The sequence below is a fragment of the Mya arenaria genome, chromosome 4 (genome assembly GCF_026914265.1).
Source record: "Mya arenaria isolate MELC-2E11 chromosome 4, ASM2691426v1".
Taxonomy (NCBI): Eukaryota; Metazoa; Mollusca; class Bivalvia; order Myida; family Myidae; genus Mya; species Mya arenaria.
Genome location: NC_069125.1, coordinates 31,497,747 through 31,525,552, shown reverse-complemented (window position 1 = coordinate 31,525,552; position 27,806 = coordinate 31,497,747). Strand labels below are relative to the sequence as shown.

Below are 27,806 nucleotides of genomic sequence, written 5' to 3'. Positions count from 1 at the left end.
TTGCCACGGTAACCATTCAATAAAAATACAAAAAATGCTAAGAAACATCGCTTTTTGTTAAAAAGGAGAATTATGTACATCTTGCATTGATTTGGCTGACAATTGTAAAAAGGTGAACTTTAACCCATCTAGCAATTCTAAATGTTTTAATATAAGTATGAGATTGTCAGTAATTTTTAAGGTTAAATTATAATTGTATTTGTATACAAAGTATGACCAAATGAATAAAAAAAACAGAAATATTTCACTGACTGAAAAAAGTATTTCATCGAAAATACTTAGGTTTTTAGACAACAATTACAATTTCCTAAGAAAACTAGACTCTTGTTACCATGGCAACTGTTTAAATTGACACACTTATTCAACATGTATAACAAACCTATACTTTGACTGTTAACACTTTAACTACTTACTTAATAATTCACTTATGGAAAATATTTAGTACTAATAACAAGATTGTAACCGTGTATTTAATAGCAGAAAATATTAAATAATTAGTGAATGCTTAAATATTTACTGTGATCTACTATGATCTTAAATGGTAGAAATATTGTGTTTTATGCACATTTCCTTCAAGTTAAAATATGTATCCTTCATTAGAACCATTGTTTTCGACATTTATTCATCCTTTTTGGAATAATAAAACAATAGTATTAATTGTGGTAAATCTTATGTGGGAGGAAGAGTGCATCTTTAAAAGAACTGACTTTTTTAAATTGACATGGAAACTATAAACACGAATAATACCACTTACTGTTAAGAAACAAACAAAATGTGGTTAATTATTGGATTCAAAATGGGTATAGATTTGGAATCAAAATGTCCATGTATGTATTTGTAACCATTCATAACATGTGAAGTTTTACACATAAAAAGACAACATTTTATATGGAAACATTTTCACTCTATAATTACTCAAAAAATAAAGGAACTGTTCATGCTGTATCAGGGTATTTGGAAGTGCAGATACTTCTTATTGCAAGAAAATTAATCCTCTTTGTCCTACACTGTAATCTGTTGATTTCATTAAAACCGAACACACTATCCAAAATAAAAAACAATTGCAAAAGTCTTATTTATTTAAATTATAAAACATTTGACCAATTGTCTTGCAAAAGAATTGGCAACCCCTAATAAATAGCATTCTAAATATAAAAAAGCACAATGATATGCACAACCTACCTCAATGTTTACTCAAAATAAATTACTATTTACAGAGGTTGGCATTTAAAGTAAACAAAAATTACTTCCTGATTAATTCAGATTCTCTCGGCTTTTAAGGTTGCATGCCTTATGAGTCATCAAATTGGTTTTTTTTGGCCACTCTCAGAAACGATGTGTTTATAAATAGCCCTTGCGGAAAAATGCGACAGATCACTGAATGAAATGGATAGTATCACTGTGTAGATAAATGAATGAATTTTCAGAAAATCGATGATGCATTGTTGTTCTCTTTCGATTTGGACCTGTAATTCAGCATGTTTAACCCTTGTTTTGTTTTTTGTCAAAATAAAAGCAGAAAAACTACATAATAATTCATAAAAGTTATACTCACCGATGCAGGAGACGTCAACGTATCCTTTTAAAGTCATTGACAATCAAAACAAATCTTCAAACATCCGAAATCGAAAGTATAAAATGTCAGTCAAAACGTCCCAATCCCGGCAGAAAAACGACATATTACAAAAAATGCTTGTGAAACTGTTTGCTCGTTTTATTTTGTTTCACATAATTAGATAAAACCCGTACTACAGTTGATAGATAATTTGTTCATGATTATTTTGGTACCATTTTCAGCAGTAAGTATAAATGTTTGCAGGAGTAATACCCATTGGAGTGAGGAGTGGTATTAGCATTGTGCAGAATAGGTAAGTGTAAAATACGACGTCACGTTGTTATTACTAGCATTAGGACCCACTGTAACACATTTAGAGAGCATTTGTTTTCAAAGAATATTGTTCCAGATCGACGCTGTCAATGTTGTTCAATCTAAAGGCCTGCTCGGGTATACCCTGTGACTCGGGCATGACCAGTCGCTAAACTTTTATTTCATCTTCCAATCCACACATCTATGTATAGTTTTATATTTTCGTACTTTTGCTAGTGACTCAATTTTTACAATCCGTACAACACTGTCCTTAATTTCTTTCTTATTCTCATCATATGTTTCACTCGTATTGATATTCATCCTGGACAATATTTTTTCTTACATGTTTATGAATTTAGATCAATCCAAATCGACTAGTCTAAAAAAATGTTTAAATCAGTTAAGATTAATATCTTATTATAAAATATTGGAATTGTTCTTCATCGTCAAAAAAAGTGTTAAGCTATGTGCTCGTCGTTTTCATTGAAACCAATAATTACTGCGGAAGAAATTGAGCGTACGAAAATTAAAAAAAAAACACTCCCCGCGAATGGATGACATAAGTACCCCGCGAATGGATGACATCAGTAATGTTCTCAGTTGATACATAATCCATTATATAGAGATTAAGAATATTCCATCCGTATTTTCCGTAATCATTGCAATATAGTTACAGAGTTGCTGACGAAAGTCATTCATTCCAAATGCGATATAACCGTAAAAGTGGCGACGACATCAAATTGATTTTCTGTAGTGTTTACTTTTTCAATGACATATTCAATTACGGTTTTAGCCAGGTTTTAACAGAAAGGAGGCACAGTAAATTTGTATATGACCACCACGTGCATTGTGATAATTAGAACCTTATTGGGGGTTTCCAACATTTGGGGAAAACCATACTTTTTGCATTGGAACTATAACCGAATATCAGCATTAAAAACGGTTGATAGGAAACACCTGCAAATACTGTACACTTAACAAGCTAAAATACTGACAAAATGAATTAAAATTACTCCAAATCATGTTATAAAATCTCTAATTTGATTACATTGATTCCCAGAAATACCAATCCTATTAGCATTTGATGAAAACGCTTAAACAAAAAAAACGGAAACTTAATAAACATTGCTATAAATATACCAGGAAGAAAACAAATGATTTCCCATTGGTTCATGTGCCTTAACAATCAGCCACTAGAAACGCTGGATTTAAAAAAGCACCAACTTCCATTTATATATATATAGATATGTTCTAATTCTGTTTCTAAATCGTTAAGAGTCAATCCAAAACTTCCCCATTGAAATTCAAGAGAACTCTTTAGCTTAAGTGTCCATGGATTGGTTTGTTATAGTATATATCTTCCTCTCTTTAAATGGGAATTTAAAACAGTCTTCGCAATATATATAAGCAAGAAGTTCACGTAATTCTTGCTTTTTAGGTTGTTCATTTAAGCTTAATTAAATTTTCAAAATTTAGAAATATACCTTTAGTATTTTTTGTGAATATAGGTAAGATGTACAAAAAAGCGACAGAGGGTGAAAGTCAATACTTGTTATTTTTTTGCATTTATACAGTGTGCATAGCTCAACAATTATTTAACCCAGAGGTATGTGTGTGCATTGTTTCTTGCAACATGTGTACCAAAATTCACTGACCTACCTAAACGTTGTTTTAAGATATGACCCAGGTTAAAGTTTTAACGACGCCCGTCTTCAAGTTGTTATTGAGTAGCATGCATGTTTCTTGTAGACACCTTATTAACATCATAGTACACCTGACGTGTGTACAGAGAGAATTTCAATGAGGTATTGGTGTCTTGCTCGCTCAGCTCCACCGATGACAGGAACTTTTTTCAGTTACAGAATGGTTAGTATACTTGAAGTATACAGCATTGATTTAAAACCTGTTAAAACTTTCCAGACAAAGCAAATATTTGAAGCATAGTTTTAACTATATTTCTACACTTTGCCAACCCCCTTCACATCATCAGATGATTAAGATGACAACTATCTAAACCTGGCATTCTACGAGGTTTATACTATAATGAGGATGGCAATAAGCTAAAGTACAAAGCCGTGTACCATAAAATTATTTATTGTCTTCATACTGATTTGTTTTGCTGGCAATCAGCTTTTTAACTCAGGCAACTTGCAAATGGTGTGTCTTAGTATTAAAATAGCATTAAAGTTCATTACAACATCTACTTTGTAGAGTTTTAACCAGGTCTAAAAAGGGACAGGGTACTGTTAAAATGGGGAAGGGTGTTAGGGCAATTAGAGACAATGGCCATTGTGTAGGCTTGTGTAGAATTTGAAATTATGAGTATAAAGGCAGGAGGGCAAAAGGATGCTACAAAAAAAGGACAGGGTGCAGAATTCTTCTATAACAATGTAGCTAAAAGCCTAATGTGCACAGATTAAATGATAGAAAAAAATATTAAAATAAAATTGCATATTCATAGCACTCATTTCAGCATATGGTGTTGTGGCTCTACAATTATTACCAAGACGCTGTTTTTCAATATGTTTTTATAGAACAACCTTTTTACAAAGAAAAATCAAATATGATATACTTTACTGCTAGAACAAACTTGATGATGGGTTCATACTTTCTGTTTTGTCGACAGTTAAATGTTTCCATACGTGACTTTTCAATTCTTCATTTCAGTGTTTCTGTTGGGGATGTAATTGACTATCATAACTACACTGCATTCTCCTTGCAAGGGTGGGATACACGTATTTGGAGAAATAGTGTTTGGACTTTGACATCTTTACATGGACTTTGGCCTATTTTGATATTAACAATGGATGCATCAGGTACAAGCCCAGTAGTCAAAGATTCAAAAGTGAACCCTGTTTTGAGGTCCAAGTCAGGGTCCCATATGACAATGAACTAGAGTCAAAAAGCGTATAAACACCACATACATAAATACAAACACTACGCACACGCGTCAAAATAGCGTTACCGATAAATGATGGGATAACCGCCTTGGAACGCTCAGTAAAACACGAGTTCACTGGAACACAAGACTACTTTGGGCTTAAACTAGTTTGTAAGGTCAAATCCTCATTCATGTCCCAACATGAATCAACTTAGTATTTGCAGTACGAGTTAACTGCCACAAAAGATGAAAGGAAGACAGAAAAGCAGACTACAAACATAAGAAGCAAGCAGTCTGTTGATAAATATTTGGGTACCGCCTTGAAATGGTCGATGAAACACTAAAACAACTTTCAAATTTCACAGTTCACAAGCGTTTAGCATTGTATTAAAACAGTTCAATTTGAAATTTGTTAAGATATTTTCTTGACTAAAAGTCAATTTAAAGTTTAATTACAAGCGAAAACATTTTAATACAATCGTTCATCTAGAATAGAAACGAGGTTGTCGGGAACTGAATAAGTCAGTATTTTATCACAAACCGAAGTTTTGTTTTTAGAAGGGCTCAACACAAGGAAGGAAAACAACAATAAACCGTATTACACCAAAAGAACACGAAAACAACGTGTATACTATTTTTAGCGTTAAACCCGTTGTGATGAGCTGTCCTACTTTTCTGCCAAAAACCCATTGGGAAATTCTTCAATGTTTCAACAATCAGAGGTCTAAAGAGCTCGTTTCCGATACTCCTTTGTTTTATATGACCAAAAACCTTTATTGGGAAATTCTTCAATGTTTCAACAATGCGAGGTCTAAAGAGCGTTTCCGATACTCCTTTGTTTTATATGACTTATTTTACAATGCTTATTGGGATTTTGGTCAAAGGTTTAAATGGCCAACGGAAATTGTGTTCTTTTCAGTCATTTCTATGGACATGACAGGAAGTTTTGAGTATCTCAGACGGTATAACGACTAGACAATTAGAGCAGCAGGCGCGTAGCTTCCGATACGCAAAATAAGTGGTGTCTGTAAAAATAAACAATTTGACCTTATTGTATTACTGTTCTTTTCTAGAAGGGGTCGTTGGATGAAATGATTTTTTATAAAATGTTACTCTGGTTAAATGGGATTAGACGTTTCTCGAAAACTGTTTGATTTCTTAACACTGACATATTCCATTGTTTGTGAATCTAAGTTTTTCAATGACAAATGAGTCCTTAGTCAGTAAAGGTGGGCTAATTGATTTTATTCTTTTCCTTTTTACTTCACACATGAAAAATTCTTACGTTTTAGTTGGTTTGCTCGTCCATTTGTTTACAAAGGGTCCCGGGTGGTGTCAATCCTGATCCTAAAGACACGATTGAACAAACTTTGCACAGGAGCCCAATGATGTAAACCAAATATTTAAAATATTTGCCTTTTTGTTTCAGAGAGTCAATTTTGATATCAAGGGCACGATTAGAACAAACTTGCTTTGAAGTACATTGATATGTAAAGAGAAATAGACAGAAGGAAGATAAGTGCACTCCTGTAACTGAAGTACCATGTCAAGTGTTATTATTGCAAAAGCCCATGCTATTGTTAAATTCTATGAAATGAATTGATTTTCAACGAAATTTATCTAATGCTTCTAATAACAAATTCACCACTTGTCTGACGCGACAACATCCATACCATTTATTTAAATATTAGTTATTTAATATCTGATGAACTGTTTAAAAGTTATTTCAGTGATAAAGTCTGAATATATCTGTAACAGATATTAAAAAAAGAATGGCAATATGTATCATTGTAATTGGATTGTTTCATGTTTATTTCCAACTATGCTCTGGTAAGACAACCATTTTATTCATTCATTTATTTATTTGTTTATCTATAAATCTCTCTCTCTCTCTCTCTCTCTCTCTCTCTCTCTCTCTCTCTCTCTCTCCGTCCGTTCATCCATCATCCTTCCATCTATGAGTTCATGTCTTTAAATTCAGCAACCGCGACTTGTGGCTTAAGTCAGAACAGTGGAACCGTTGAGATTTTGCTCAAAGGGACGTGCAGTACAGTCTGTGAATGTACCAGATTTCAATGGTATAGTAGAATACCCGCCAAAAAGGTGCTTTTAATTTCAGCTGCCTCCAATAATATAAGACTGGTTGGTGGCTCAAGCAAGTGCAGTGGACGTGTCGAGATATTACTCAACCAGACCTGGGGGACAGTCTGTGACGATGGGTTTACAGACACAAATGCCGTCGTTGTGTGCAGGATGCTGAACCTCCCTACGTATATATCTATTTATAATGATTGGCTGTAGGAAACGTTGTGGTATTTTGACAACCTTTATGTCGTGGTCGTCGGCATAGTTGTGCAAAAATATTAACCTTAGCCATAATTCAAAAACCGTTGAATATATTGATATCAAATTTGTTACACATGTTGCGAGTTAACGCGTAAAGCAAAGCCCATACTCTGGCCTAAATAATTATTCAGTTATGCTTTTATTTTAAAAGCGTTTACGCTCAGTCCGCGGTGCTCTTGGGTTTTTTTTCTCAAAATGTTTGGCTTGAAGGCGGTACCTAATAATCCGTGATAAACACCCTTAATTTTATAAATAATGTGTAGTGTGTTGTTTGTGGAGTTTTGTGTTGTTGTTTCATGTTTCTGGTTTATGGTTGTTTGTTTTTGTGTTCTATTTTAATGGTTTTGACCCTATGCCATTTAACGGAGTTTATGTTTAAACTTTCGACTACTGGACTTGTTTCTGTAGTTTTTCATATAAATATTAAAGGGAATAAGTTTTAGATTCTCATCTACATGTTAAAACAAATAATGGTTCAAATATGATTTTAATAAGAAATAGACTTTATTGCTTAACTACAAAGCACTATTGAGACTTATGTTTTCCAAAAGTAAATATGGACTGGTTCCAAGAGCAAGTTAAAATGAGAAATACTTTTCTAATACAATAATTTATTTACTTTATATATGATTTATTTATACACTTAAAGAAACTTTTAAGTATATTATTTAGGAATGTTGTTATAAATGCCCTCAAATTAACCACCATAAGAAATGTATTCATTAAATTTTACTGACTAAGGATTCATTCGTGCCTAAGTGTGAACATTACATATTAAATGAGTAAATTGAAGGCTGCGCAAAGTTATAGATTTTCAAACATTTTACCCGCCAAAATGAATGCTTTGGTACTTATTATGTAGAATTAGTTTCATAGAGCTAGACTCATTTAGATACCTGTGTCCCAAATGTGCCTAGACAAGATTCAATGTATCCTACTTTATGTTAGAATTAAACAAATAACTCAATTATCATTTTTTCAACAGAGCTGGTGCAGATTGAATTATGTGTCTTAGAGGCTAGCCTATATGGAGGCTATTCGTTGCCAAAAGTCCAGACGTGTATGTGTGTATTTTATGTTTGTAACATTGATGATTTACCAATGTCCATTTTACAAACGCCAACTCATCGGTTGTATGTTTACATTTCACACTGTACATTTTCATTTTTCATTGTGCCGATTGCAGTTTTATTCTCGTTGCATCAATTCAACAGAAGGTTCAGTCGTGTTTATAGAGTCGTTTATGGTAAACACTTGTAATTCTGTGAGTCACATGCCGATTTTTACGTTGCGGTTTGTAGAAGACAGATTTCAAAACTGTCAATCTGTGAGAGTGCAACTTTAAATTACTATAAACACTATTTTAAATTCTACCATTAGAGGACACTTTCTTTTGCAATGTTTAAGATTGCAAGTAATATTAGATAATTTAAAATTTACGAAGAAAAAAATCTAAATTTTCATTAAGTGGAAATTATTCACTAAGATGCCCCACAGGTTTCTTACCTGGTAGCTGGAACTGTATGGATAAAATACACAAAGATTACAACTTCATATAACTCGTACATTATACTGTAACGAATATTATTTTATAAGTAATTAATATAGTATCTTAATGATGAAGTCAATTTATTGCTAATAAACAATTATTACTTGCTGCTACCTTTTATACCCCACCCACACTCAACAGTCAGGGCTTTTTTCACATTTAGGTGAAGCGGCCCTAGCCCTTTTGGAGGGGAAAATCGCGCGTTTGTTTTTCTAATCTAAGACTCACGATATCTATTTTTTCATGTTCTTGAAATCCCCAACTTGATTGTTATGGTTCACAGTGGCAGATCCCGTAATTCATAACTGGGTTGGAGGGCTGTTCTTCCATCCACATGGATATTTTGTTTCAATGATGTATTGAAATTACACGTTTACACCATACATGCTTATTAAGATAGTAAATGTATAACATCAGACCAAACTAGGTGGATATCATTATAATGTCCATCAAAAGTTTCGTGGGTTTGCTGGAGCAGGTTTTGAACAGCGACTTGCGTTAGAGGGGCGTTACTTAGGGGCACAACTTTTTGGACATGATCCCTCGAGTGGGCATGACATTAATATGTTTAAAATGTGGGAAGTGGGTTTTAGGGGTACTCCCCCTAGAATATTTTAAATATTTTAGTCTGAATTGGTGCATTATGGCGTAATTAAGTACTTTTTTCTGAGAAATATTGACAAAAAAAATAACCTTAAAGTTTACTTGCGGGCCAACTGGGGGGGGGGGGGGGGCACAGGCCCTACAGCTCCCCCCCCACACACACACTGAACGACCCGCCCATGGTCCACTTGTAAATAAAATAAATGAACAATTTTTGCTTGCTTGGGTATAAAAGTAAACAAAAAACTGACAGTGGCAGTATAAATCTGGGTCCGTGAGCCCAGCTCGAAACACCCAACTGCAATTGACTAAAAAATATGGTGATTTATAACCCATTTAGGAACATTGATCGTCAAAATAAAATAAAAGATGAAGCTAATTTTAGTTTTTATTGTGAAATAAAGAGAGAGTACTCGGACTTACAACCGGGAATTTACAGGAAGTAGGCGAAGATGTTATCTCCCTTGCTTGATTCGACGGAAATAAACGAAAGAAAATCAAATTCGTTAGCTCCGCCCATTCACCTTCGTTTCTTTCGGTGACATTTACCATATAAGGTATAGGCGAAATCGTCTATCCTTGTAATTCTGAACTTGTCAATTCACTTTTGTAAACCTGGACTTGTTGGACTGCAAATGTTCATTTTACGAATGCGAGTGTCGACTGTAGGATTGCAGTTTTACATATGCATGATTCGGCTTTCTAAATTACATCATCATATTGTTAAAGGCAAGTTATACGATCTATGTTTTAGTGAGTTTATACAAGGTAGATCTGACAAATATACATTTTGACTACTATAATGACAAATGACAAATCAATACGGAAAAACTGACGAATAGAAACAACAAATAGCAAGTCTACATTGACAAATGTAAAAGATATTTAGTACGATTAAAAAGCACATTGTGGGAATAACACGTCTGGACTTTTGGCAACGAATAGCCTCCATAAGCCTACGGCGCCATCTCAAATATGTCCTGCCGATGTTTTCTGAATGCGACAGAATGTAAGATATATTCTGTTTAACTATTTATAAAATAGTCTGTTCCTTCCAGAGCTGGAGCTAAAGCTATTCGAAATCTCACAGGTTACCCAACTGCGCCAGCCCAGATCTGGCTGGATGAGGTTATGTGTACGGGAAGTGAGCAGAGCATCGCTGATTGTACCAATGGCATACCAACGAACTTAATTGACTGTTTCCATAACGAAGACGTGGGTGTTGTCTGCTCCTCTAGTAAGTGTTGTCTGTTTCTGAAATAGTTGTGATCTGCTTCGCAAGTATATTGCCATACTTGTGAATCACAAACATTAAAAGGACATTACATGAGTGGTCATTCAATACTAATTTATTCAAAAAATGTTTTAAAATTGATAAAAACCGTAAACTTGCGGCTACAGGCTATCAATATGACTTCAAGGTACTCATTTAAATGAGTTTTCAGATTCAGCTGCCACTGATATTAGACTGGTTGGTGACTCGAGCAAGTACAGTGGACGTGTTGAAATTCTACACAACAACACCTGGGGGACAGTCTGTGTCGATAAGTTTTCCGACAAAAATGCCGTCGTTGTGTGCAGGATGCTGAACCTCCCGACGTTAGTATTTATTGACATAAATTTCGGCTAGAGAAAAGGTATTAAGATAGCTTTAACATCCTTGACAACTTTACCCTTTGCCGTACCTAAAAAAACGTTAAAAGATATTGAAATTAAACTGGGTAGATCTGCACATGTTGCCAGAGAAATTGGCACATGTAGAGCTTGACCATAACTCAGGATTTATTAATTGTTGAGTTATAACCCTTGTTTGAAGAAATGACAATTTCCCAAAATGTTGTCAGTTTCTTCAATTGGGGCTCAATTGGTCGTATTCAATAAGCATCTTAGTAACAATTTTCAACTTAGTGAAAAATTTCCTTTTTTCTTATTTGAATTTTAAGAAAGCGAACAATGTTTGTACACCAAAAATATGAAAATAAGCAAGAAAATGGTCTAACCAATGTATGCATATGAATAAATCTGAAGAAAAGAAGCAATTTAAAAAAAAATCGATGTCGATAATAACGCAATTCTCACTAAGTTGAAAATATTCACTAAGATGCTTATTGAATACAGCCCCAGGGTATTTAGACATGGAACGGCATGTTTCAGACAAGATTGGGTTGAAATGAGATATACTAATTCGCATACCTGATGTTATTGACTCATGACTAATTTATACTCTTATAAACATTATATGTATACTTTTTTGGATTCGTGTAAGGAGCATTATCTATTAAACTTATGTATGAAATGTATGCATTAAATTATACTATTTAAAATATTGCAAACACTTTTCCCGGCCAAAGTAAAATCTGTCGCTGAGGCTCATTCAATTACCTGTGTCCCCAATGTGGATAGAAAATAAGTATATTCCATGGCCGAGAGTGTTAGATAGGTTCACTCCGACCCGAGCGTAATGTGTTTTGCGGAAGCGAGGTTAACCGCAAAAACACCCTGCGCGAGGGTTGGGATGAACCTATCTTACACGCGCGGCTATGGTAGATGCTTTTTCTCCCACCACAGTTAATCAAAACTAAGTAAAAATATAATTTTTGTTGGAACTCTATTGTGCGTAGTGAAAAAAATGCGTATGAATATGTGTTAATTCGTAGTTGTTATGGATATGCGCGCAGTGATTCAGCTTACATTGTATGTTAATATCCTAATCGGTATGTAAATAGTTCTGAGGAGAGTGAAGCATTGTTTCTTGAAAGGTGCATGATAACTTTTTTATGGTGAATTTTGAAGCCAGGAATAATTATTTAGCATTCTAAATATTGCCACAAGACAAGGTTTCTATGATGCTACAGACGACAGTCTTCAACAAGGGAGGTTATGACAATGTGATGACCATTCAAAAGGAGTTCCATACGGGTACTTGTTTAATCTTTGCCCGTGGGCAAGATAAGAATTTCTAGCATGGTTATTTTTTGGATCTACTTATTTGAGGTGGGAGAAAATGTTGAATGTCAGCGATATCATGTAAGAATTGTTCAAATTACCGATAATTTATTCTATTTCTATCAGAGCTGGTATTTATTCAAAAACGCTTCTCAGAAGCTAGACAACGGCACTATCACAAATAAATCCTGGCAATATTCCTGGATGCGACTTCTCTTTAGAAATGTTCAAATTACCTATATACAACATATTCTATTTTTTCCAGAGCTAGCGCTCGAGCTATCACAAATCTCATTGGCTACCCAAATCCACCATCCATGATCTGGCTTGACGATGTTAATTGTACGGGATGTGAGCAGAGCATCGCTGATTGCACTCATAGCATGCCATGGGGCTCCAACAATTGTGCACATAAAGAGGATGTGGGTGTCGTCTGCTCCCCTAGTAAGTTTAGTCTGTTCTGACATATTTGTGATCTGATTCGCAAGTTTTCTGGCATTTATTGCATACTTGTGAATCTCAAATATATAGTGGATTTTGCATGAGTATAGGTAATTAAACAAAAGAGTATTCTCATTGATAAAAAACAAGCCTTGGTTTCAGCTTGTTGTCATAATCTGTCAAAATACCAGAGAGTACTGGGAATAATTTTCTGTCAATTACAGCTTCCGCCATTGATATTAGACTGGTTGGTGGCCCAAGCAAGTACAGTGGACGTGTAGAAATTCTACTCAATGAGAAGTGGGGTACAGTCTGCGACGATAGGTTTTCCGACACAAATGCCGCCGTTGTTTGCAGGATGCTTAACTTCACTACGTGAGATTTTACGTTTATAAGGTTTGGCTAGAGATATTATATATGATAGCCATTGTGTCGGTGTCGTCTTCATAGTCCCGCAAAGATATTGACATTGGCCATAACTCAAGAACCGCTCAAGATATTGAAATGGAACTTGGTTCACATATTGCCAGAAAACAATACGCACGTTACGGAACAGCAAACGAAATGCCCTGACAAAGTTTCCTTTATGCGAAAAACATCAAATTATCTATATATCAAACATTGTGTCCCTTTCAGAGCTCTCGCTCAGTTTTTTATAAGTCCGAAAAGCTACCCAACTGCGCCAGTCAAGATATGGCTTGACGAAGTTGTTTGTACGGGATCTGAGCAAAGCATCGCTGATTGTAAACATGCTAAACCATGGGGATTCACTGACTGTAAACATGACGAGGATGTGAGTGTCGACTGCTCCACTAGTAAGTGTTATCTGTTTCTGATATAAATGTGGTCTGTTTTACTACAGTATTTAGGCATTTTGCATTATTTTCAATCTCAAACATATATAGGATATTATATGAGTGGTAATACTGAATTCAATACTGAATTTAATGAAGAGTTTCCTAAAAGTGAGCCTTGTTCAGTGTTTATCACTTTGAATAGCCGAGTTTAATACATTTTGTATTAAATGACCACGAATGTGGTATTCTAATTATTTTCAAAATAAGGTCAGTTAATCACGTGATTATTATCTATGATCGTTTGATCGCAAGACCAGTTCTGTGGAAACGTACTACGATACCAAGCAATAAGAAATATCAGTGTAATATAACCCACGTTCTTTTCTTCCATTTCAAATTGAGGTAAATGGTAAAGAACGTTATTTTGATGACGCAGTTTTAAACAATATGTCAGTGACATTGAGGAAGACTGGTGTTTAAATGTGTTAACTAGACGTAAGACGTTTTCTTTATCGATATTAAAGGTATGTGTGCGCATAAGTAATACGTTTATGGTAAGTAATTCGCCAAAGGCTCATCAGATGAATATATATGCCTTGCAAGATAAACGTTCCTCATTCACGGAAATAACCTTTTTCCTGTCACGTGCATACAAATCGGTCAAATAACGTGTCATGTAAATTTTAGCTTATTAGGACAGTTGATCACGTGATGTTTATCTACAGCCAGTTGGTCAAACGACCGCGAAAACGGACTTCTTTTATATTTCTATATACTTCTTTTCTATTCTGAAATGTCAGAGGAAAAGCACAAATAATTCTTTAGAATCTAAGCAAAAGTCCACCTACAACCGATCTCAAAAATCACTCGCCCGGAAAGTTCCATCACTCTGCATAATAATGACACTTGCGAAGAAAATCGGCAAGCAAATAAACATGTGCACTCACCCCACCCGCAAATGCTGAACATTTTGCATCATTTAACGATAGTTAATTCAATTTCTGTGATGGACGACAAAAGCTCAAACACGGCAGAAAATATCATGATCTTAAATAGTAACCTGCGTACAGTAGTCTGTGACTTGCGGAATAATTGTTACATGAGTAGATAATGTTTGGTGACTGATCCACGTATAAACACGTTTAATTGATATTGGCTATATACTTCGCTCTCGCCCGATATGGTTTCTTTTGCCCCGTATACCCATTATCGGTTCACCTACTAACCCCGTAACTTATAATATGGCCTGATCCGAGAAGGCATAACAACACTTGTACACTACTTGCTTATTTATTTCCAAGGTGTTTCCTTGACTAATGGCTCATCTCCGTACTCTGGAATTGTTTCTGGACACATCAGAACCTTTTGTGACCTTGGGTTCAGCAAAGAGGCAGCTAACGTGACCTGCACTAGTCTTGGATTCGGGTGAGGAATTTGTTGTACTCTATTCCAACATTCGGAGCACCTCGGCCATTTTTATCGAAAACAACCTTGGATGTATGCCGGTACATCAGTTTAAATAGTTCGTATTTTTTAATTATATCATTAATTAAATGTAGTGTTTTAGAGTTGTATTTATTGATCTAAGTTTTAATTGATTGCCATTGAAGTGTATTATTGCAAATATAATTAAGATTCCCAAAAGTTTCATTAAGTTTAACTGTTAAATAAAATTACTACGCGATCAACTTGCAGCGGACTTAAACGTACCACTTTTTGAGTGTGTAAACCGTCAAAATACATCCGAGGTTGTTTTCTATAAAAATGGCCGAGGAGCTCTGAATGCTTTTCCATTTCATCGTCAAGATTCGATTGACGTAACGGATGATACTTGTGTTATAAATTTATATCATTGGTATATATATAAATATATCGGGTACCATGGCTTCATTTCCGCATTTACCTGAAAGACTGTGGTATATGATTTCTGTTCGTTGTTTATGTCGACATAAAATGATCATCAAATAAAACAAAGTTCGGAATTTTAAACTGATTAACTTGATTTATTCAATGCCCTTTCATTATGAAGAAGGGAAACTCTTTGTTGTTTTTTTATTTCAGTGAATATATCAGACCTTACCGTGTGCAACTATTACATAATGGAATGACGCCAATGCTGAAGAAGAACATAACATGTATTGGGACAGAAAAGTCTCTGGAGTTTTGTGACATTTCCGAAACTGAGTTAGAAGATTGTCAACTAGACAATGCTGTTGGCATTGAATGCAAAGGTAATCGCATTGACCATAACACTTATATACAATCGCGTAATATTGTGTTAATAGTTTACAAGGACCCAAATACAATAGAACTTCAAGGAAAACCCAGTTGCAAAAATTTAAAATGACACTCTTATTCAAAATCAATACATACACATGTATATCAAACATAAATTTTGAGTAATATACCTTTAACTACTTACTAAATAATTCATTTATGGAAAGTTTTAATTACTGATAACAATATTGTAACCGTAGATTTCTAATAGTTGAAAACGCAAAAGAATATTAAATGATTGGTGAGTGCTAAAATATTTAGTTCGATCTGCTTTCATCTCATAAGGTAGATATACCGTGTTTGCTAGACCTTCCTTTCAAAATAAACACGGTATCTTTCATAAGAACCATTGTTTTCGACATTTATTCATCCTTTTTGGAATATTAAAACAATATTATTAATTGTGGTAAATCTTATTTGGGAGTAGGAGTGCATCTTTAAATATCTCTCATAGGAAGACTACATAAACAGTAAATAAAAGAAAATCAATACCTGAAACATAAGAAAATATTTGGGAAACCGTCATTGCAGTGGTTTTTTTAAGTACACATGTATTTCAAACATGAATGTTGAATGAGAAACCTTTAGCAGCTTCCTAAATAATGCATTGATTGAAAGTATTAATAACTGATAACAATATTGTAACCGTGTATCTAATACCAGAAACGAACAAATATCAAATGACTGGTGGGTCGTAAAAGATATACAGTGGTCACCTATCGTCTCATAAGGTAGCAATACCTTGTTTTTCTGCACTTTTCTTTCAAATTAAACACGGCATCCTTCATAACAACCACTGTTCGCGATATATATTAATCATTTTCGGTAAATTTAATCAATTTTATTAAGTGTTGCACTGCTTATTTAGGGGTAAGAGTGCATCTTTAAGTGATTACACCGCCTAAATATAATGCAAAAATTATTTTACATAGCTTAAGTAATACACTATTAGTTTATTTTGTCCACGTTGCAACCTAGATTGGTCAATCTTTTTTAATTGACAGCTGGGCCTATACGATTGGTTCCATTCGAAGGAGTTGCATACGAAGGACAATTCCAGTTTTTCGATGGCAATGAGTGGAAGAGCATTACAAATCGTACATCAAACGTGACGGCGAAAAAGATTTGCGAACTTCTTGGATTTGGGTCGGTGTGATTTTTAAATATCCCGTTTTGATTGGGATTTAATTAATTACTTAACTATAGTAAACTTTAGTATGAACCTAACAAATCGTATGCATTTAGAGTTAGGTGTCTACTTAGACAAGTAGTACATGTATCATTATAAACAGCTACGGCATGACTCCAACTTTCCTACGTAAGATTTTCTGCAATTACTATTCGCCATCCATCCTTCCAAAACGGTAAACCCCTTTATGGAAATTGCTCGGATACAGCATGAACACGCGTACTTAAAGGCCTAGTTTAAGGAATGTTTGGCATGAAAATCCCCTACTGTGCATCTCCTGCTTATTGCACTGATGTCACAGTTGGGGCCAATTTCATGTTTATTTGTATTGGCTCAGGGCCATTTAGGGTCCATTTCTATAATAAAACCTCCAAAACAGAACAGCAGGATATTCAGATCGGAGATCTGATAAGACAATTAGGCATTTAGATTAAGACCAATACACAGACATTGTGTACAACACAGGGTTTGTTTGAGGGGGGGGGGGGGGCGTCACTTATAGAAGGATTTAACTAGGTCTTTATTAAAACTCTTTATAGCCTATTACACGGTCTATGGTGCAATGAAATAAATGCAGGCTGATATATGGCTTTTTAGGTATGTAGGATCATTTTTTGGGCAAGGGTACCTGCTCCGAGGTACAGACTATTTTTCACTGGACTGTAACGGAAACGAGACAGATCTCGCACAGTGTAAGTGGACGACGGGAAATTACGACAGAGAATATGGAACACTGTGCCTTTCCTGTTCGGGTAGGAATTATTTAATATGTTGGGTAGCTATTTGTGTAACAGAAATAACCTATTATGTTCAATGTTTTTACATTTAACTTGGTAAGGTATGCTCATATTTTTATTATGGCTAAAATGAAAGCCGCCAAAGAACGTATTCCGCAGATTTTTTACAATACAACAAACAAACAGAATGTATATAATATGCCCTCTGCATTGCAAAATTTGTTATGACTTAGTTACATAAAATTGCCTACATACATTTTAAGATAAATCAACCTTTGTCTAAGCATATTTGTGGTTAGATATTAAAACGTCGATGTACTGACAGACTTGGTGTTCTCGGCGGCGCTGTCGGCACCGTCGTGTAAAAGGTCTGACATTTGTCATTCAAGACATTCAAATGCAACTTAGTAAACCGGTTGAAAGAGACAAAAAGCATATCTGTAGCAAGCCTATAAATGTCGCTTGAATAATTGTTTAATTAAAGGGACTCGCTCATGTTTGGGTACCAAAAATTTTTTTTTTTCGGTAATGCATCTCAAAACACTTGACCTCTTTTTCGTTCCGGCGTCTTTTATCACCCAACGCTGCTGTTTAACCAAATCGAATAAATTGTGTATGTACTCGTTGATATGTTTTCATTCCTATGAAATTGGAATTATTCAAATAATTATACAACTTACAAAGCTTCAGTTTTCTCTTTGTACTAAGATGAGTCGTTTCTTTTGTCCGCGAGTTATTATAACTATTTTATTCTTTGATACCGAAATTGCAGAAAACAAACAATAAAGTAAAAACAAATAAACTGTTTTATTGAAAAGAGAACCAATGCCAGTACAGACAAGTTTTTTCGGGTTTTTTTTAAACTGATATAACGTTAGTAACGCATTTTAAAATCGTGGACTTCAAAGACAAATATTGAGCATGTATCAACATCTGTTGAAGGATTCTAGCCGTCAGCATATTACTTTTAACACTCCTCATGACTTGCCACACTATATTTCTTTATAAAAATTAATCCGTAGAACATGCATTTTCAAACCATGAACGAGCCCCTTAATGGTCTTTTTTTCGACAAAAAACAATAACGTGTTTCCTAAATCTGCCTATAATCTTGTTAAAATGTATTGTTGTCTTTCAAGACTATGATATAACGGATGTCCGACTTGATGGTATGTCTGATGACGTCGGGTTAATGGAAGTCTCTGTTCACAACGATTGGTGGACAGTTTGTAAGGTGGGCTTTACCAATCACACTGCGGATCTTATATGTCGACATCTTGGATTCAGGTAAATCGTTGAACCAACCTCGTTGTGATGTAGCTGGACTGGATGTTGTAAATCTTCACTCTCACAGATATACCATTGTAACATCTTTTTTATTTTTTTGTCTTGGAAAGAGAAGGTTTTCGCGTAAATATCTGTAATCCAATGATGTAAGACTGCTGACAAAAAATCTGATTGTTGATTTTCATATTTACGTTCGAAAATTAATGTTTTATGGTTTACTTACGGTTTAAGAAAAATGCATAAAACATCAATTTTGAACTTAGATATAAAAAACTGCGATCTATTTTTTTGTAAGCAGTCTTATATTACTGGTTTCCATGGATTTGCGCAAAATAATTGTTCGTTCCAAGACAAAAAATGAAAAGGTGATCAAAACGTAAAATCTGTGAGAGTACAGCTTTTAATGCATGAACCTTCTTATTGTATATATTTTACACAAACCAAGCGGTTTAAGTGTTCCGACATGTTTTGATCTTCTTTTAAGTTAGACATTACATGTGTATTAATTTAAGATGCACTCAAACTCCCAAACAAGATTTACCACAATTAAAACAATTGTTTATTTATACTAAAAAGGATGAAAAAATATCCAAAACAATGGTTCTTATGAAGGATATTGAGTTAAATTTAAAAGAAAGGTGCAGAAAACACGGTATTTTTACCTAATGAGACGATAGTAGATCGCAGTAAATCTTTTAATACTCACCAATCATTAATTTATATTGGTGCATTTTTAACTATTAAATACACGGTTACAATCTTGTTATCAGTAATGAATAAATGTCCATAAATGCATTTTAGTAAGAAGTTAAGGGTTAATCATTCAACATTATGTTTGTTATATGTGTATGTATTGATATTGAATAAAAGTTTCGCGTTATAAAATAATAAACCTGTTAGGGGCGTAGCTGCCTATACGCGAGTACGCGACAGAATCCACATGATTCTGACAACAAATCATCCACAGTTGTAGTATGCTTACTTGACCACATGATCCTAAAATTGTCCATTTTCCAGTAGTAAATAAAGCACCTAAACACGTCCACAATGGATCAGATTACACCATGGGTTTTAAAACTTTCCGAGGGGGCATGCCCCGGCCTTCCCTAGCACAATTATGAATCCACATGAATATAGAGCTAGCTATGCCCCTTCCCGTATATGTTTTCAGGAAAGATACAAAAACTGTATACGATTTCAGGAATGCCAAACGGTATACGTATACTCTGGACTCGAGTCAAGTGAACAATGATAGTAACATCGGGTCATTGATTTGCAACCAAAACGACAACTTGATAACAGATTGTGAAATTATCCCTATGGCATATTATTATTATGGACTGGGAGAATTTGATAAATATGATGGCAACAGGGTCATAATTGTTTGTTCGAAAGGTCTGTATACTTTGTGCCTGTAGATAACAGGGTTATTTATCGACATTGATTGAATTTCAACTATTGTTGTTTTCAAGGCATATTAGCAATATATTAAAAGGTTGCGAAACATTACGCGTAAGTGTACTTGTAAGTGTAGCTACATGTAGCTGTAAGTGCTGCAGCTGCTGATATTAAAGGGACTAGACACCAGATGATACAATTGCAAGAACAAAAACAAAATTGTGTACAATGCATACGTCGGTATATGTATATCTACTAATCACGTGACTTTCATATGACAAAATTACACACTTTAAACTGGGAAACCATTATGCGCTATTTTTAAACGTGTAAATTTAGCTAAGACAGCGACAAAATATTCTTTTTATCATGTTATGTGATGTTTTATCGGCCTCATACTAGCTCGAATGCTTGTTTTGAGGAAATACTGTATTTGTCGATTTTGGAATCATCTGATGTGTAGTCTCTTTAAAAGTTGTTTGCGAAATTTCACTTTAAACTTATTCTTGTAGGCTGATGATTCTCGCATAAATCCCTTTCCTCGTGCAATCGTACGTGCCATTCTAAACACGTATAATGTACACATACATTGATGACGTAGTGTACAAAAAAGTCCACACTGAACTTGTATAATGTACACATACGCGGATGACGTAGAGTACAAAAAGTAGTCCACACGTACACGTCATGTTTGGTAGCGTCTCTATTTGTATAATATTGCTACTTGTCCGACATCTGTTAGAGAACAAGTATTTTAGTCATTCATTTTTTTTTTGTCAAATTGTAAAAGATCTTTGTCCTATCTTTTTCGGAATATTTTCGGTCCAAATTTTAAAATAATTTCTAAGCATTTAGAATGACGATAGATTAGTAAAAATCCGCTATATAATTGCATGGTTTAAGAGACTGTTATAAAATCAAAGTCGACGTCGTGTAAAAGGTCTGACATTTGCCATTCAAGACATTCAAATGCAACTTAGTAAACCGGTTGCAAGAGACAAAAAGCATATCTGTAGCAAGCCTATAAATGTCGCTTGAATAATTGTATAATTAAAGGGACTCGCTCATGTTTGGGTACCAAAAATTAGTTTCTCGGTAATTCATCTTAAAACACTTATAACTCGTTATTATAACTATTTTATTCTCTGATACCGAAGTTGCAGAAAAAATACAATAAAGAAAAAAATGAACTATTTTATAGGAAAGCTAACCAACGCCAGTACAGACAAGTTTTTTCTGAAAACTGATATTACGTTAGTAACTTATTTTAAAATCGTGGACTTCAAAGACAAATTTGGAGCATGTATCAGGATTCTAGCCGTCAGTATCTTAGTTTTAACAACCCTTATGATTTACCACACTTTATTTCGTTATAAAAAACAAATCCGTAAAAAAATGCACTTTCAAACCATGAACGAGCCCCTTAATGGTCTTTTTTTCGACAAAAAAACAATAACGTGTTTCCTAAATCTGCCTATAATCTTGTTAAAATGTATTGTTGTCTTTCAAGACTATGATATAACGGATGTCCGACTTGTTGATATGTCTGATGACGTCGGGTTAATGGAAGTCTCTGTTCACAACGATTGGTGGACAGTTTGTAAGGTGGGCTTTACCAATCACACTGCGGATCTTATATGTCAACGTCTTGGATTCAGGTAAATCGTTGAACCAACCTCGTTGTGATGTAGTTAGACTGGATGTTGTAAAGCTTCACTCTCACAGATATACCATTGACACATCTTTTTTTATTTTTTTGTCTTGGAAAGAGAAGGTTTTCGCGTAAATATCTGCAATCCAATGATGTAAGACTGCTGACAAAAAATCTGATTGTTGATTTTCATATTTACGTTCGAAAATTAATGTTTTATGGTTTACTTACGGTTTAAGAAAAATGCATAAAACATCAATTTTGAACTTAGATATAAAAAACTGCGATCTATTTTTTTGTAAGCAGTCTTATATTACTGGTTTCCATGGATTTTCGCAAAATAATGGTTCGTTCCAAGACAAAAAATAAAAAAAGGTGATCAAGACGTTAAATCTGTGAGAGTACAGCTTTTAATGCATGAACCTTCTTATTGTATATATTTTACACAAACCAAGCGGTTTAAGTGTTCCGACATGTTTTGATCTTCTTTTATGTTAGACATTACATGTGTATTAATTTAAGATGCACTCAAACTTCCAAACAAGATTTACCACAATTAAAACAATTGTTTATTTATACTAAAAAGGATGAAAAAATATCCAAAACAATGGTTCTTATGAAGGATATTGAGTTAAATTTAAAAGAAAGGTGCAGAAAACACGGTATTTTTACCTAATGAGACGATAGTAGATCGCAGTAAATCTTTTAATACTCACCAATCATTAATTTATATTGGTGCATTTTTAACTATTAAATACACGGTTACAATCTTGTTATCAGTAATGAATAAATGTCCATAAATGCATTTTAATAAGTAGTTAAGGGTTAATCATTCAACATTATGTTTGTTATATGTGTATGTATTGATATTGAATAAAAGTTTCGCGTTATAAAATAATAAACCTGTTAGGGGCGTAGCTGCCTATACGCGAGTACGCGACAGAATCCACATGATTCTGACAACAAATCATCCACAGTTGTAGTATGCTTACTTGACCACATGATCCTAAAACTGTCCATTTTCCAGTAGTAAATAAAGCACCTAAACACGTCCACAATGGATCAGATTACACCATGGGTTTTAAAACTTTCCGAGGGGGCATGCCCCGGCCTTCCCTAACACAATTATGAATCCACATGAATATAGAGCTAGCTATGCCCCTTCCCGTATATGTTTTCAGGAAAGATACAAAAACTGTATACGATTTCAGGAATGCCAAACGGTATACGTATACTCTGGACTCGAGTCAAGTGAACGATGATAGTAACATCGGGTCATTGATTTGCAACCAAAACGACAACTTGATAACAGATTGTGAAATTATCCCTATGGCATATTATTATTATGGACCGGGAGAATTTGATAAATGTGATGGCAACAGGGTCTTAATTGCTTGTTCGAAAGGTCTGTATACTTTGTACCTGTAGATAACAGGGTTATTTATCGACATTGATTGCATTTCAACTATTGTTGTTTTCAAGGCATATTAGCAATACATTAAGAGGTTGCGAAACATTACGCGTAAGTGTACTTGTAAGTGTAGCTACACGTAGCTGTAAGTGCTGCAGCTGCTGATATTAAAGGGACTAGGCACCAGATGATACAATTGCAAGAACAAAAACAAAATTGTGTACAACGCATACGTCGGTATATGTATATCTATTAATCACGTGACTTTCATATGACAAAATTACACACTTTAAACTGGGAAACCATTATGCGCTATTTTTAAACGCGTAAATTTAGCTAAGACAGCGACAAAATATTCTTTTTATCATGTTATGTGATGTTTTATCGGCCTCATACTAGCTCGAATGCTTGTTTTGAGGAAATACTGTATTTGTCGATTTTGGAACCATCTGGTATCTAGTCTCTTTAAAAGTTGTTTGCGAAATTTCACTTTAAACTTGTTCTTGTAGGCTGATGATTCTCGCATAAATCCCTTTCCTCGTGCAATCGTACGTGCCATTCTAAACATGTATAATGTACACATACATTGATGACGTAGTGTACAAAAAAAGTCCACACTGAACTTGTATAATGTACACATACGCGGATGACGTAGAGTACAAAAAGTAGTCCACACGTACACGTCATGTTTGGTAGCGTCTTTATTTGTATAATATTGCTACTTGTCCGATATCTGTTAGAGAAAAAGTATTTTTATCACTCATTTTTTTGTCAAATTCTAAAACATCTTTTCTTTTTTTTATCGGAATATTTTCGTTCCAAATTTTAAAATAATTTCTTAGCATTTAGAATGACGATAAAACAGTAAAAATCCTCTATATAATTAAATTGTTTAAGGGACTGCTACAAAATCAAAGTCGACGAAGAATATTTTAAACTAGTGTTTTGTTTAATAGTAAGTTGTATTACCTTAAAATCAGTTTTTAATATGATTAAAAGTAAAAAAACAACACCTTTTACTTTCCAGCAGAGATATTGTTGCGTTTTAAAACCAATGCTAAAAATTTATTTTTATTTTTTGTGTCTGCAGATGAGCCAAAAACCGACGAGAGCGTGAATATTATTATAATTTCGACGGCCGTCACTGTCATTTTTTTCGTTTGTGGACTTGTTGGACTGATATATTGCAAGCGGAAAGGTATATCCTACATGTGACACACTGGCACCGGGTTTTCAAACTCATCATTTTTTTTTTAATTAAAAAAAAATCTTATAATTCGAAACCAAAAATTACAATACCGAATTTGTGAAAAAATATTATTTATTTAGGAATTAGGTATTGTAATTTTAAAGTTATTAATGTCACTTAACTGTTAACTTACATCGGTTGTGACCCGTGGTGACCCATGTGAGAACCCCTTTAGCTCACGTGATTCCTCGCCCTGGTTAAATTGCTTTTCGTATACTTCCACAGAAAAGCACAGTTTTAGTTATACTGACAATGATCATACCATATTTATTTAAACATGTGGTTTTAAAGCTGCACTCTCACATATTTACAGTTTTGACATATCTTTTTTTAAATTTTAGTCGCAGAATCAGCTGAATTAGGTATCAATGCATTTAATTCAGTCATAGTACTAGAAAACTCACAAAAGAACACGGCCGAAATTTTCAATTTTCTTAAAGCTTTATTAACGATTTTAACCATAAGACATCAAAATTCCGACCATAACAATGAAACCTGCGATCTTATCTTGAATCAGCCATCTTATGTCACTGCAATCCAGACATGTATGCAAAACAATGATTCAGTCCAAGGAAAAAATTCAAAAATTTGTAAAAAAGGTCATTATGTGAGAGTGCAGCATTAAGCAATTAATGTTTATTTTTACCCAATAGGTAAACTCTGTCTTTCGCCTCGACAACAACCGGCCAATAGAGAAAGGTAGGACTCTAAATTTTTAAAAAAATATAAGAAATATATAGATATAACGAGGGCCAAGTACAAGACTGTTGTAATGCCTTCTATTTTGATATTGAGCTACAACAATATTGCATCAAGCCACATATTCTATTAACATTCGGAGCTTCTCGGCCATTTTTATCGAAAACAACCTCGGATGTATTTGGACGGTTTACATACCCAAAAAAAGCGGTACGTTTAAGTCCGCTGCAAGTAGATCGCGTAGTAATTTTATTTAGCAGTTAAACTTTATGACTTTACCTTTTGGAATCTTAATTATGTTTGCAATAATTCACTTCACTGGCAATCAATTTTAACTTTAATCAATAAATACAACTCTAAAACACTATATTTAATTAATGTATTAATTCAAAAATTTACGAACTGCTTCAACTGATGTACCGGCATACATCCGAGGTTGTTTTGGATAAAAATAGCCGAGGAGCACCGAATGACTTTATTAACACAATACCGCTGTCAGTAAATGTCGGGAGTAACTGCTTTAAAATGGTCAATGAAAAAAGTTCACTTGGGGTTAGAACAATTCTGTCAATATATTGATTGACACATGTGTATTAACACCAGAACAGAACAGAACTGTTCTGTTCTGTTCTGTATCAATACCGTTACGGACTCGAACATACATAAGACATCTTAAAGGAATATAGCTAAAATAATTTTGATATTTATTTTTTATGAACTGCTCGAATGCTTTATCTTTTATTTGTTCAGGCTTTCATTCATTTTATATAACCGATCGTCATGTATATATGCAGGATATTCAATTAATCAATGATCATGGGTCATCTTTGACTTATATCATTGTTTTATTGTGTGAACTGATTAATACGAACTAAGTTTGTTCAGCTCTATTCTGGTCTGTTATTACAAAATCATGTTGACATTGTTTTTTTTTTTCAGTCCCCGGCCGAATTTGCAGAATGAATTACCACCCGAGGAAGGTTTACCGATGCCATGTAATACCAGAAGAGTTCATGATAATGATGGTCCGGGAATGAGATTTGAAAACGTTACTTATGATGATCTCGGAGATACCGATGGCGGTAAAATAGATACTTTAGATTGTAACTTTCAACAGCACATGGGGAACATCAGATCTGATGCAAATGACCAGTTTGATGACGACGGCTACATGATAATGGTGCGGAAAGTAGAGTAGTGGTAATTATTCTGAAGAGAACATGAAATAGTTGCTGACTTATAAAACCTGTGAAATCGAAAGACCATCCATAAGGCATATATTCCATTTATCTGCTGAAAAACCGTCGTGGAAGAAGTAAAACATTTCAACTGTTCAAAATAGCATGTCTTATAGACATTTTGTAAGAAACAATGAGATGTTCGGAACACTACTATTTTTTCCATCGTCTGCAACCTCAGTGTTTGTACACCACGTGATAAATTACGTCATAAATGCTACTCAGTGTAAGTTCGGTCTCCAGAATTGTGATAACATGCATTGAGAACTTGTATAAAATGACAGAACCACCAACTTCATTTAAATCGTTTGAAAATATCCGAACTATCATTGACTGTTTCCCCAAAAAAGAAGTTTGTTTAGTCTTTTCCTGGTGATTTTGCGGAGTAAGGGAATTTGTATTCTTTATGCAAAAATCAAGAAACTTAAAATGTCTTGCGTTTCACCTTCTGGTGCTATAACATTTCTGTCGGATGTGGATAAAGGGAGTAAGAGTGACAGGGACATGGTCATAGCCTCACAGTGTGCAGACATCTTAGACCTGGCGAATTAGTAATTGCTGATTGGTTATCCTTGATTAAAGACATCTTTCAGAAAAACAAAGTCAAATGAAACGCATCTCTATTTTTAAGCGGCATGCAGAGACATTTTGAAATTTTAAAAAAATACACTATAATGAAATGTTTTTAGTATTATATTTTTTTATCCATGAATTGACAACACATTGATGTATATATACTTATTTGTACTTTGTTTGCATGTAAAACACTTTACTGAATAAATCATGACATTGTGAACTGTTTGCATTGTATCATTTAGAGCTCAACTGGCATAGTCCCCCATCAACCGGCACTATAATTTTTGTGTCTTTCCCAGCTTTAATATATGCTCTGCACCTGGAAAAATGCAATTAATTTCTAAATTATTAAACTTCGAAACCTAGTTTATACATTTAATATCTGGGTATAAATCATATATTCACAAATACACATAGGGATACATAGATAATATCTGCTGTATGATAAGACTGAGAAAATAAACCTTTTTCAAACAAATATGGATTCTTAAAAGTTGCACTCCCACATATATATCATTTTTACAACTTTTATTTTTTTGTCTTGGAAAGAGCAAATTTATGCATAAATATCTGCAAACCAATGATACAAGACTGCTGACAAAAAATCAGATCGTTGATTTTTCAAAATTAATGTTTTATGGCTTAAACCGTTATTAACAGTTTA

At 34.2% G+C, this 27,806-nt stretch overlaps 1 protein-coding gene across 1 annotated transcript; it reads left to right on the top strand.

The window, feature by feature from the left end:
* The first annotated feature begins 6,370 nt into the window (after positions 1-6,370).
* LOC128232803 (scavenger receptor cysteine-rich type 1 protein M160-like) lies at positions 6,371-27,362 on the top strand. The gene is made up of 18 exons (XM_052946540.1): positions 6,371-6,578; positions 6,868-7,018; positions 10,305-10,483; positions 10,692-10,845; positions 12,458-12,636; positions 12,858-13,008; positions 13,270-13,448; positions 14,732-14,855; positions 15,492-15,661; positions 16,712-16,853; positions 17,494-17,648; positions 18,773-18,920; positions 20,122-20,315; positions 21,829-21,976; positions 23,181-23,374; positions 24,471-24,578; positions 25,283-25,328; positions 26,268-27,362. Exons 1-18 carry the CDS (start codon positions 6,521-6,523, stop codon positions 26,524-26,526), a joined length of 2,739 nt encoding a protein of 912 aa, XP_052802500.1. The 5' UTR covers positions 6,371-6,520; the 3' UTR covers positions 26,527-27,362.
* The last annotated feature ends 444 nt before the right edge of the window (positions 27,363-27,806 follow it).

Excerpts from the sequence above, each read along its gene's own strand:
- LOC128232803 (XM_052946540.1), top strand. The coding sequence starts at position 6,521 with ATGGCAATATGTATCATTGTAATTGGATTGTTTCATGTTTATTTCCAA. Across the intron at positions 14,856-15,491 it reads TGCACTAGTCTTGGATTCGG|TGAATATATCAGACCTTACC; the intron begins GTGAGGAATTTG and ends TTTTTATTTCAG. Across the intron at positions 16,854-17,493 it reads TGCGAACTTCTTGGATTTGG|GTATGTAGGATCATTTTTTG; the intron begins GTCGGTGTGATT and ends ATGGCTTTTTAG.